Genomic DNA, 12784 nt, shown 5'->3' with positions numbered 1-12784 from the left:
AAGGTACCTTAATTTCGGGTGAAATTGATCAATTTCCAATGTTTTTCATGTCTGTTTTCTATAATATAATCAATGTCAAACAACTGAATGGCCTCATAAGCTCATGTACCGAATTTTTCTAACAAATGTGACTTTAGTGCTAAAAACCATCTCTTGAATAAAACATCAAAGGCTCCCATTTCGCGGTTTGTACCGATATGTTTCATCTATAGCCACGTTTCTCAACAGGGGGTCCGCGGACCCCCGACCATGTAAAAAGCACACTGATACGAACACCTCATAGCGAGCCGTTTTTTCGCCGTTACCAAGGTTGAGAAACAGTGATCTATAGGGTAACCAATATATTTTGGATTCTCTGGGCCATTTTGTATCAAATTTCCCAGTTCGAATCAAAAGGTCCAATCAGTGTGCATGTTATTTGATTAGATAAGATTGTTTTACTCTTACATCAACCGTTTGTGTAAGAAGAATGTCTATATTTTGACTGAAATTTATTTAAGTCATTCGGTTCATCCATGCAACCGTTACAACACGTTATGCACAGAAATCGAATTTGTCAGAAATTTGTCGAATGTAAACAAAATGTTTTTTGGAATTTCTAGGCTAGTAGCGTAAAATACCTTTGGTTTTCTATTGTTAACACAGCGTAACAAAAATTACATTTTTGCGTGTCTCAAGGATCAAATTATGTGTCTCTAGTCGATTTGGGGTTGCTCTGTCTGATGGCATTCTCAGAAATGTTCCAGCACGTCACCATTTTTAGCTACAGGTCACCATAAACACTGTTTTCATTGTTGTTTACATGACATTTGAAGTTTGATTTATCAAACTTTTTTGTGATCTAATCCATCAAATATGCAAAACATGACTTTAACTTTCAATTTAGGTATAATTTGGTAGAAATTGCATGATAAAATTTAGATTACATCGATTTTTCCCACATGCTTGCAGTCTTCATATAAAATTCTTCGTTTCTCTTATATAAAAAAAATACAATACTTTCAAAATCCATAAAAAATATATTTTGAGCGGGGTACACTTTGCAATTTTGTGTATTTTTTTCGTAGCTCGGAAATTAAAATGATTTTATTTTTGGCTTAAACCTTGGCTCATAACACGCATATAAGAGAAAGGGTCTACCCCGTTGGGTATAATGCCGTATGGAATAATGCCGTTTGGCATACTAGCTGTTTGGCATAATGCCGTTTGGCATAACGGTCGTTTGGCATAATCGCCATTTGGCAAAATTGTATATTTAATTTGATAAAATTCCTTCTATTATGCAAAGGGGTGTGGATAAACTGCTGTCCGGGATATTATAGCGCATTTTTCGACAAAAATGAATCCAACGCCTAAGTTATTGCATGTTTGGATAAAAGGAACATAGTATTTCATGACGCATCTTATGGTCTCGCATATTACTGTACCACTGCAGTATCTTTTTCAAATTAAGCCAAACGATCATTATGCCAAACGACTATTATGCCAAACAACTATTATGCCAAACGACTATTATACCAAACGGCATTATGCCAAACGACTGTATGCCAAACGGAATTATGTCAAATGGCATTATGCCAAACGGGGTAGACTCTAAGAAAAGTTTTTTATGACTTTTGAAACTTTTTTGTATTTTTTAAAAATGTTTGAAAAATTGTATTTTTATATAACCTACAGGCACCCAGGCAGAAACATAAAAAAAATCGTATCTTTTTTTTATTTTTAAAAAAATAAAAATTTCATATCTTCAAAAGTACCGTAAAAACATGATTTTTTTATTGCCAAAAATTAGTAATCAGGATATGCTTCAAGAAAAAATTAAAAAGTATAGGGCAGCTCAAAAACAAAAATTATAAAAATCAAAAACCAATGTTCATAAATTTGTGAATAAAAATAAATTATTGCCTAAAACGTGTTTAGATCGATTGTAGATAACGAAAAATGATATTTAGATCGAAAATAAAAATTTGGCTATTAGAGGGTTAACAACAGTGCAATTTGAAGGACTGGCTGTATTCAAAACAAGGGTAAATCTCCGGTTGAAATGTTATTAGTTATAATGCCACAAATTTTCAGTGCAAGTTGTAGGAAAAACCACACCAGGAGGAAATTGTATAGACCGCGAAATGGCATACCGCAAAATGATACAAACCGCGAAATGGTACACCTCGAAATGGTTTGCCACGAAATATCGGACAACCTTATGAAACATTTTTTTACAATATAGTCAATACAAAATATCCGTTAGTCAAAACTTCGTCAAGATACAATATTAGTCAAGTACTAAAAAGTTAACTTGTAGCTGTTCAGAAGGCAGCTTTAACGTGTGAAATACATAGTCTCTTAAAAACTGTGATAGAGTTAGAGAACGTTTGATGTGTATAGGAACGACTTGAAAACATTTATTGCTTTAAAAAACAAAGAGTATTGTGAAGCACCGTTTAAAAACTGTGTGTACTTGATTCAGTCGAAAAGTTCATTTTCAGAGATCTACATGAATTTTCACGTAGACTTGGCATATTGATTATTTTGAGAGTGTACATACTTAAATTAGAATGAAATAGTTGTGGAGAGTTGACTGTATGTTAATTCCATTTTTTTTTGTTTTCCAAATTTCAAATAGATCCCACTCCCCGGAAGAATGTGAAAACAAGTACCAGCGCGTCCTGATAGCGAGTCTCCGAGGATATGCTTTATACCTTAGCAAAATGCCCGAGGAACAGCTGCAGAAATCGGTCGAAAAGAATGGCCTTCTTTTGGATAACGCAAAATTTTGGGCCTACCATAAGCACAAAACGCCCGCCGTTCGGTCTGCTTGGTTCGAGGTGATTTCTGCTCTGCTTCAGTACGGAACATTCCTGATAGAGAAACACCAGCAACAGATCACAACCAGTGTGTTCCAATTCATGGACGAAACCGATCCCACGGTTGTGACGCACATTTGGAGTTCGATTATTCTCGTGCAAGCCAAAATTCCCAACTGGCACACGTATCTCAACTTCGATAAGGCAGTTTTTCCCAAATTGTCCAAAGTTTTGCGAAGCGGAGCCAGTGGAAATGCAGCCTGCATATTTCCGCATATGTTACCTCTGGTTTCCAAATTTACCCGTGAAGTTCTCGGAGATAGAATGGCCAAGTTCCAAACACTGTTCTTCGACGGAATCAACGAGGGACTTAAAGCGGTCCATTCGAGCCGGACGGACATAACGGCTATCTCGCAAGCGTACTACGAAGTGTTCCAATACGTTGTGATCCAAACAGTGAAAGACGATCATTTGCAATCTGAAGAAGTGGCCAGTTTCTGTGAAACGATGCTAGAAGCACATCTAGTGAAAGTGATTGAGTGGTGCATAACGACAGAATCATCGAGTGGGCGATACATCTTCGGTAACATTGCTTCCCTGCTAGACTATTGGTGTCAGTACAGTGCCAGCGTAAAAATCTACGAACAACTTTTGGCCAAATTCTGGAATCGTTTGTATGAAGTGGTGGAACTAAGTGTTAACAACAGGGTCGAAAACATTGAACAAGTGTCGCAATCGCACGTCGAGTTGGTCCAAAATCTGAAAAGAACCTCTCACAAACGGGTCAAGTTCAACAGTGGCTCGGCCGAACGACAAACGTCCTCATCCGAACAAGACCAAACTAACCGCCAAGCCGAAGAACATGCCCATCGCTTTGAAGATCAGCTGAAAACCTTGGTGTACAAAATTTGCCGCATGTACATTGGCCGGATCACTTCGACGCGTAGTCAAGCCCTGGTATTGCAGCTGGAAAATCTTGTTCGACAGTTTCAATGTCCGCAGTTGTTCCAATTCCTTGCCGGGGGTGGGGAAGGAGTCAAACTTGACGGGCTGTTCGAAACGTTTGCCGGCGTTTGGCTCAACGACGAACGGCTTCAGTCGGAGTACATCGTTGAGATTGTATTGGTTTTGTACAAATACTTTCCGGAGGAGGAACGGGTGCCAATGTTGAACAAATGGATAAAGGTGAGTGGAAATTAATATGCGTTGGGAAAGGGCTTCACAAAGCTAGAGTAAGGTGGGGCAAATGTTCGACCGTAGTGGAATAATCAATGTTTAATTCCTTTGAACTCAAACAATTCAAGGGAACGAATACTCTACATTGGACCCTCAGCATATCGGCTTCGATTTTTCTGAACAAACTTTTTTTTAATATTTACCTACCCTTTTTTGAGTTTAACAGTTCGAAAATTGATTGTCTCAAACGAACTTATGCTCCACTAATTGGGCAAGGGTTCAAATCTAAATGTGTATATAGTGGATTATTTTATTTTAAATGAACTTAGTTTGAAAAGTATGGTCAAAATGTATGTAAAATATTAAATAATTCAAATAGCTGTAAAAAATTAAACGTTTTTTGAAACATCTAAGGATAATTTTTGATCTGCAGTATTCGAAATGGTGATGACATGTCGCGGCAAGAGTTGTTTTTCATGTTAAAAATCATCAAAATTACATAAGTGTACTATTGAATACCGTAAAACGGGGTATCTTTGATAATGCGGGTAACTTTGATAGTGCGTTACCCACCACATACTAAACGAAATACCGTGACATGCTCTATTACCGTGAGGTTAAAAAAAAATCAAGTTTCAATCGATCAGATAAAAATAACGTATGATTATTTTCAAGTCTTTTATGTTTTATATAGTAGACCGTTTTATATACTTTGCATAAAAAATATGATTTGAACAATTTTGAAAATTTTAACCATAGTTAGGTACAGTCGATGTTGTTAAACATACCAGTGTTTCAAATACCGTGCATTGACCCCGACTGCTGAGTCACATTTTGAAATTTCTCTCAATTGAACGAACGAAGCGCATCAAAAATAAAACTTTTGTATCGAAGAACGTATTGAGGTTTGCATGATTGATTCGGGAAATAAAATATATATTTAACTTCGCTATTTTGAAATTATAACTGAAACACGGTATTTGGAACACATAAGCAACCGTCATTCGAGTGTTCGGGATATTGTTGTTATACAACACGCGCGAGTCACTCTACTTTGCAACCCTCTTTTAGATTATAAATACTTCGTTAAAATTTACCAAACTTCGGTTATACAAGAAGTGTCACCAGAGATTTCATTATAAACTTGAAATTGGTGGAAAAACAGTGATATAGTGCCGAATAACACAGAAATAGTGGTCATATCACGCGGCGCATGAACAATACCACCACAAAGACTATACACAGTGTGCAGTGAAAAGGTGAATCAACCCGAGTGGTGGATTGTACTAATCAACGTACAATCTCGATATCGCACGTACTTTTGAAACGGAGAAAAAAAAATAAGCAACTTTGAAACAAACTGTTGCTAGGCTCCGGTCTTATGACCGGAAGTTCTTCAGGCCCTCCTGGGGGCCCAGGCATGAACCTCCAGGAAGCAGCAGACAACCCTATTGGATGAGGAGTGCGGACGACATAGGTACTATGGTGTTGCTGCTACGGCGCAGATCAAGCAGAACAAACGATGACAGCACGAAAAGCAATGCAGATCGGAATGAGCAATTGCCTCTTCCGAACCCCTTTATTGTCGGAACATCCATTGAGCTGGCAATCGGATCGAAAGTTGATGCTACGCGTGAAGGGCGAGGAACGCGGTATCTTCTCCGCACCTCCTCTAAGTCTGTATTCAATAAACTGACGAAGATAACGATGGAACTCAAGTTGAGATCATTTCGCATCCCACATTGAATACAGTACAAGGCACAGTGTACGATCCAGATTCGAAGGACATGAGCGAAGAAGAGATTTTAGGATATCTTAGTTCGAAAGGAGTACACGCAGTCCGGAGAGTTAAGAAACGTGTTAACAATGTTCAACAAAATACACCTCTGCTAGTTCTGTCGTTTCATGGCACTCAGCTACCCAAGTTCGTGTATTTTGGGATTCTACGTATACTGGTCTATTACTCATACCCAATGATCTGCTTCAACTGTGGTGCATATGGTCATTCCAAGAAGAATTGCCAAAATTGCCATATTTGCCTGCATTGCTCTCAGTCGCATGAGCAAAATGAAGGGGAAAAATGTAATAACGCTCCACATTGTTTACACTGCAATAAAGGACATGCAATAACTTCACGAGATTGTCCGAAATACAAGTCTGAGCAAAAGATAATTCAGATCAAAGTCGATCAAGGTGTATCGTTCCCTGAAGCCAGAAGAATTTACGCAGACGAACTTAAGAAAGAAACATTTGCCAGTGTTGTCCAAAATCATATTAGCAACGAGATGGCCGTGAAAGATCAAATGATCACAGCTTTGCAAAAACAAGTAGCGGTCCTCACCAAAGAACTCGCAGACCTCAAAACCGCTATCAGGTCTAGAGCTCATAGCCAATCTCCGGCTCCAAGGAACACCAAAACATCAAATGCTCGAATTTCAGCATCTCAACCATCATCAGTTCAAAATCCCTCCGCTTCGAATGGATCAAAAGCTGATTCACCCTCTAAAAATGCAAACGCTAGACTATCACGAAAAGATAAGTGCTTCATCTCCCCACCAGCAAAGAAATCTAATTGCAACGACGCCAACACTTATGACCTTCGAAACCGTAGCAAAAGTGGAAAACGTTCTATGGATATATCCCCTACCGCTGATAGCAACCTGGGTAAACGCTTTTCAGGTCAACAGACCAGAAATGACCTCATCAGTCCTGATGGATGACGAACAAAAAATAGACTTTTCTACCACAGACCACGCAATGTACCTGGAACTGATAATGGAAGAACAATCATTAGACGGCATAGACTATAGCGAAACCCCCATGGAAAATGATTTTGGACACCGATTGGAACCAGTACAAAGCAACATACTTCTGCAATCAGAGCGGTTTGAAGGAGAGCAAAGCGAAACGCCTATTTCGCTTCCGAAACAGGCAGCGAGTTCGTCTGGACAGATGGTTTGGAACGTCAACAGTCTTCCCGCTGATTATCAAGCTTACAACTTAACTGCTTCTGAAATAAGAACCCATCTATTGAACTCCGTTAAGCTGAACCATGTATTTAATCAACACGTTCGATGCGTCATTACTCTGTCATCTGCTCGCTGGGATAAATACCCGGCACTTACTGATTCGCCAAGCGCGAGGCCTTCCATGTCGACCCTGACCAGGGATGTTCCGGATTTTTCCGATGAGCCCCTGGCGGCAGTCGACATGGACCTCTGCCACTCTCGGGCAAGTATCATTTCATTTCAAAAGTTTTTATCTGCAACACACACTACCCCCGTGTCGCTTTTCAGAAATCTGAAAAATATTCAACGTCCATTTGGCATCTTGGGTATAAGAGGCACAATCAAACCAGAGTATGGTTCTACAACCTCTACGAATAATGGACCAAGCACATGACATCGAACATCTTTCAACCCATACAACTACCGACCTTGCGATGCCCTCCGAACCGACAACGGTTGTTCATCCCTATTGTGAAGTAACGGTACCGCGGGAAGTGGCCTGCAATCATAACGCCCAACCATCCAAGCCGTTGACCAGCAACTGGAACTCAACTCTGTGAAATCAAACTCTACTGCCTACGATCGGTTTCGTCACATAACCACGCATCCATCTACAAGCCGGAAACTACATCGGACTAAAACTGATTCGCCAAGTGCGAGGCCTTCCATGTCGACCCTGACCAGGGATGTTCCGGATTTATCCGATGAGCCTCTGGCGGCAGTCGACATGGACCCTTGCCAAACCTGGGCAAGTACTCCTCCATCTTTAGAACCTCATAGTTCTGCAAACCATACTTTCGAGTCACGTTTTTCAGATTGTTACCGAATATCTTGCAGTCGTGGACCCTCACCAGAAAGCAGAGCATCTTCAAACGAAACGAGCATCAACGAAATCTCGAAGAAGGAAACGCTGTTTTTGCAATGGAATGTTCGTGGCTTCTGGTGCAATCAAGCAGAGCTAATAAAGCTTGTAGACTGCGAACTACCTCTTGCAATAGGACTGCAAGAAATGATGACTAGATCGCTAACCAATACTATTAAAAATCGGTACAACTGGATACTTGCTGATCGTCATTATAGGGTAAGTGTTCCCTTAGTTGTGGGTGTTCCTATAGTTGCGGTAGTACCGTTTTCACTGATTTTATTTCACTAGCCACAGAACCGACACTTCCAATCGACGTATTGGCTTGTTGGTATACGGAAAAGTTGAAAAGAGCGTTCAAATTGCTTTAAAACTGATGCTATATCACTAAAATTGCTAAAACTGTTCTTGCTTGTACCAATAGTTGCGGTAAAATGTTCCTATAGTGGAGGATCCCATAAGAAAACAACGGGTACCGCAACTATAGGAACACAAATTATAAATATACCGCAACTAAAGGAACAGTATACCAATAGTGGAGGTATTATTTTTCACTGACACGCCGTGGATTACTACGATGAAATCATTTTTCTCATTAAGTCAATGTTCGTTACTTCCCGTTACAACATCAACATGTGCATTCATTGCGCTTCTTGAATTAAGGCGGGTAAATGAAGTTCGATCATGCTTAGTACCTCCACTTTTGGTACATCTACCCTAATCAAGGAGGCGGAGCTGCAGCGCTTGGAATACTGAATGAAATTCCTCACCAATTGCATCAAATGAGCTCGTCCATCCCTACCTGCGTCGCCAGATTGAATGCACCGTACAACCTCACTATTGTCTCAATATACGTTCCACCTAATGCAGAGGATGAAGAAGTAGTCAGCACGCTGGACAATCTCATAACAAATCACCAACCACCATTCGTTATTGGAGGAGACTTTAATGCAGCGCATGAGGCTTGGGGCAGTACAAAGTCATCAAAGCGAGGGTGGTTACTGTTGGAGTGGTTCGTCAACCATCAGCTTGTCGTCTTAAACAATGGAGAACCTACATTTATTAGCTCAGCGCATGGCACCACCTCAGCCATAGACCTTACTGTGGCTTCTCAAAGTCTGGCAAGCAAACTCTACTGGTCGATAGAGAAAGACACTTACGGAAGCGACCACTTCCCCATCGAAATACGTCTCCAAAGCAACTCCCCAAAACCATTATGCCGTAAGCGATGGCTTTACAAAGATGCTGACTGGGCTGCTTTTGAACAAAAAATTGTGGAGAATTTTTCAAGTGAAGAGCCTTTACCGATAGAACAACTAGGAGAAAAAATAATTGACGCCGCCAATTCTTCTATCCCGAAAACAACAGGAGTCTATAGAGGTAAATTCCAAATCTGGTGGACGGAGGAAGTACAACAGAGAATTAAAGCACTAAACTTTCAAACAATGACCCACAACTAGAAGCAGCTCGCAAAGAATTCCAGGAAGCGCGATCGTTAGCTAGAAAAGCAATATACAAAGCTAAGAAGAGTCATGGATAGCTTTGTCAATCGTTCAATCCAAATACACCTTCGGATATCCTATGGAATAACTTCCATCGCCTAAACGGCCAAAGGAAAACAGTGCAAAGAGGCCTAACGATCGATGGGAAACACGTGCAAGACCCAACTCAAATAGCTGAGCACTTTGCAGACTACTTCTATTCAACATCTTCAGCAAAAGAACACCAATCAACTGAACCCACTCAGCCCATTCCGGCACGCGTTGAAAATTCAAACCTGGACAGCGACTTCACCTTACAGGAGCTTATCCGCGCCATAGACGCCGCAAAAGGACATTCTACGGGTTGTGATAATGTAGGTTACCCTATGATACGACGCCTTCCACTAGCAGGGAAGTTAGCAATGCTTCGAAGTTATAATTCCGTCTGGTCAGCTGGACGATTTCCAGAATGCTGGAAACAAGGATTAGTTGTTCCCATTCCTAAGCCAGGGGCAAATCTGCAAAATGCCGATGGCTACCGACCAATAACACTGCTTAGCTGTATAGGGAAGATCTATGAGCGAATGGTCAATCATAGGTTAATGACCTATTTGGAAGAGAACCAGGTATTAAATGATCATCAACACGCTTTTAGAGCCGGCCGTGGTACTTCTTCCTATTTTGCAGAACTAAGGGAAATTATAGCAAATGCTGAGCAATCCGGCTCACATGTCGAATTTGCAATTCTAGACATTAGAAAAGCGTACGACCAAACCTGGAGGCCGAACATTCTGAAACAGATTGAGAAGCTGAATATTGGCAAATGCATGCGCAGCTGTATAATGAACTTTCTCGAAAACAGACGGTTTCTTGTTAGTTATGATGGAATTACATCAACAGAGCGTATTCAAGAAAGCGGGGTTCCTCAAGGCTCAGTACTCGCTGTAACCTTATTTTTACTAGCCATCAATTTAGTTTTCGATGCTGTACCCAGAAATATCCGCACACTTGTGTACGCAGATGACATCATATTGATATCGATATCAAAGCACCTTCCAAGGGTTCGAAGCTCCCTGAAAAAGGCAGTAGAAGCCGTAGACATATGGGCAAAAAGTGTGAACTTCTCTCTGTCAGCTCCAAAATCCTGTATTCTACATTGTTGTAAAAAACGTAGACATAGATGGCGTAACTCTCGTCTGCATATCAAAATTGACAATGAAAGTATCCCTGAAGTGAACGTTGCTCGATTTCTCGGTGTATGGATCAATCGACGGGGTGAATTCTCCGCTCATGGAGCGAAAACCAAGGAATCCCTGCAAAATCGCATACAATACTTGAAAGCTATAGCGCCAAAAGCTGACAGAGCAACGATCGGGCGAATTGCTGAGGCCACCTGCATTTCCAAGCTTTTTTACGGAATAGAGCTATTTGGTTTGGATCTATGTAATACGTTCCAAACGACAGAGGATCGTAGCAGGCCACGCGTGCGAGCTGGCGTGTTTCGAATTTTCTGTCGCGTTTTGATCGCTCCGAGTAAACTTTCTAAACGGCTGATTCAAGTGTAGAGTTATATAAAATTTAATTCTTTGTTTCAATTAGTGCGAGTTAATGATCCATCCATTTGTATTTTACAAAAAGTGCGGAGTGCATGTAGAAATGAAATTTGTATGTCGTAAGTTGTTTGTTAGTGCCGCGAGTTGGTCGGAAGTGCAATTGATCACATAGTTCAAAACCATCATGAGTTAACAGCTAGTGCGTGAAAATTAGGAGTTATAAAGCTGTATCTACAACTGACAATGACTGTTAATCTGGAAGTGATTAACCGGATTTTTCAAGTCGATTGGTCTCTCGAGGTCCTTGAGGTCCTGGTTGCTGAGTCGAATACAGCCATTTGACTATTTCTAATTTGGTGAGATCTTTCATATTTATACTCCTATTATTCAAAAGGTTTCATTGGTGTGGTTTGCACGTTGCAAATCTGACTATGTGAGCTTTTTCATATATTTGTTGGACTTTTTTGTAATTAAAATTTGATCCGTTCTGACTAAACATCGAGCAGTTGATGTTGTCACAATTAATAATGAGGTTGTACCAATCACTGTAATTTAATCTACGATTTGCGAATATTGTTATGGTTTGAAACGTTTATAAAGTTAATAAAGGGGGGGGCTTAACCTGAATGTTTTCTTCTCGTTGCAGAGAGCGAGTAACGGCGCTTTAGCCTAGGCTTCCGAGCCAGGACATAAGGAAGAAATACCTGTGTCCCATCCCTGGAAAAAGAACACCAACAACAATGGAGCGTGCATTTAAATTCTTAGCAACGCCACTCCCAACGATTTAAACTTTCCCCCTGAAATGAGACGGTTGGTACGGTTGTCCCCGTTTCTTCCTTAATAAGATTCAAAATTCTACGTCTATCATATTATTCATAAGTGGATAATCTGATCGCCGTCGACTTTTGAGTTATCTTCCAAACCAAGTCTGCACAGTGGGCCTGGCCGTTTTAGTATTTGCATCATATCACTGATATGCTGCACATATTAATGCTGACAAGAAAATACTAGAAGAAATTCCAGTATTTCCAGGATGCTTTTCAATATTGGCTGTGCAAGCGCTTAGATTAGATTAGATTAGATGTAACACGTTCCAAACGACATATAACCAAATTGTGAGAATCACCTCCGGAGCAGTACAGTCATCTCCCGTTATGACTCTAGTCGTCGAAGCTGGTGAACTACCGCTTAAATTGCGAATGTCTGAAATTCTTATCCGAAGACTTTGTAGATTAGAAGAAAAATCGACATCTCATTCCTATCCACATCTTCGAGAAGCAGCAAATAGTGCACTCTTTGCAGAAACAGGGGAACAAATTCCCAACATAGCCAAATTACACCGTGATACAATCAGACCATGGCACAACAAAACCATCAAAGTTGATTGTACTATCAAGCATGGGTTTAAAAAAGGACAGAACTCCATGAACGCAACCGCTTTGGTGCATGAACTTCTGCACACAAAATATGACAAACATGATAAATTCTATACGGATGGCTCAAAATGCGACAATTTGGTTGGTCTCGGAGTTGTGGGAAGAGGCATAACTGTTGAAAAAAGTTTACCCTTTCAATGTAGCGTATATTCCGCCGAAGCAGCCGCGTTACACACCGCCGTCTGTTTAGCTGATCGCTCGCCAACTGTTATTTTATCCGACTCCGCAAGTTGTTTGACAGCTTTGAATAAAGGAAAATCAAAGCATCCGTTTATACAAGCAGTTGAAAGAGAAGCTCTCAATAAGGACGTTACTTTCTGCTGGATTCCAGGACATTCCGGTATTAGCGGGAACGAAGATGCTGATCATGCGGCCCATCGAGAAAGAATATCCCATCTAGCACAAGTTGAGATTCCTGCCATTGATGTTATCAACTGGGCCCACCATCTTTTTCAGCTTGCGTT

General features: G+C 40.5%; 1 protein-coding gene across 2 annotated transcripts in view; it reads left to right on the top strand.

The window, feature by feature from the left end:
• The window catches only part of LOC5568156 (E3 ubiquitin-protein ligase listerin), a 70986-nt gene that overhangs the window by 6619 nt on the left and 51583 nt on the right, over positions 1–12784 (top strand). For both annotated transcript variants that reach the window (XM_021843215.1, XM_021843214.1), the window contains one exon: positions 2624–3989. In XM_021843215.1, the coding sequence (XP_021698907.1) occupies positions 2624–3989 (1366 nt within the window). The remainder of the gene's footprint in view (positions 1–2623; positions 3990–12784) is intronic.

The sequence above is a fragment of the Aedes aegypti genome, chromosome 2, assembly GCF_002204515.2.
Source record: "Aedes aegypti strain LVP_AGWG chromosome 2, AaegL5.0 Primary Assembly, whole genome shotgun sequence".
NCBI lineage: Eukaryota > Metazoa > Arthropoda > Insecta > Diptera > Culicidae > Aedes > Aedes aegypti.
The sequence above is the reverse complement of the archived record's forward strand: the minus strand, read 5'-3'. Positions and strand labels throughout refer to the sequence as shown.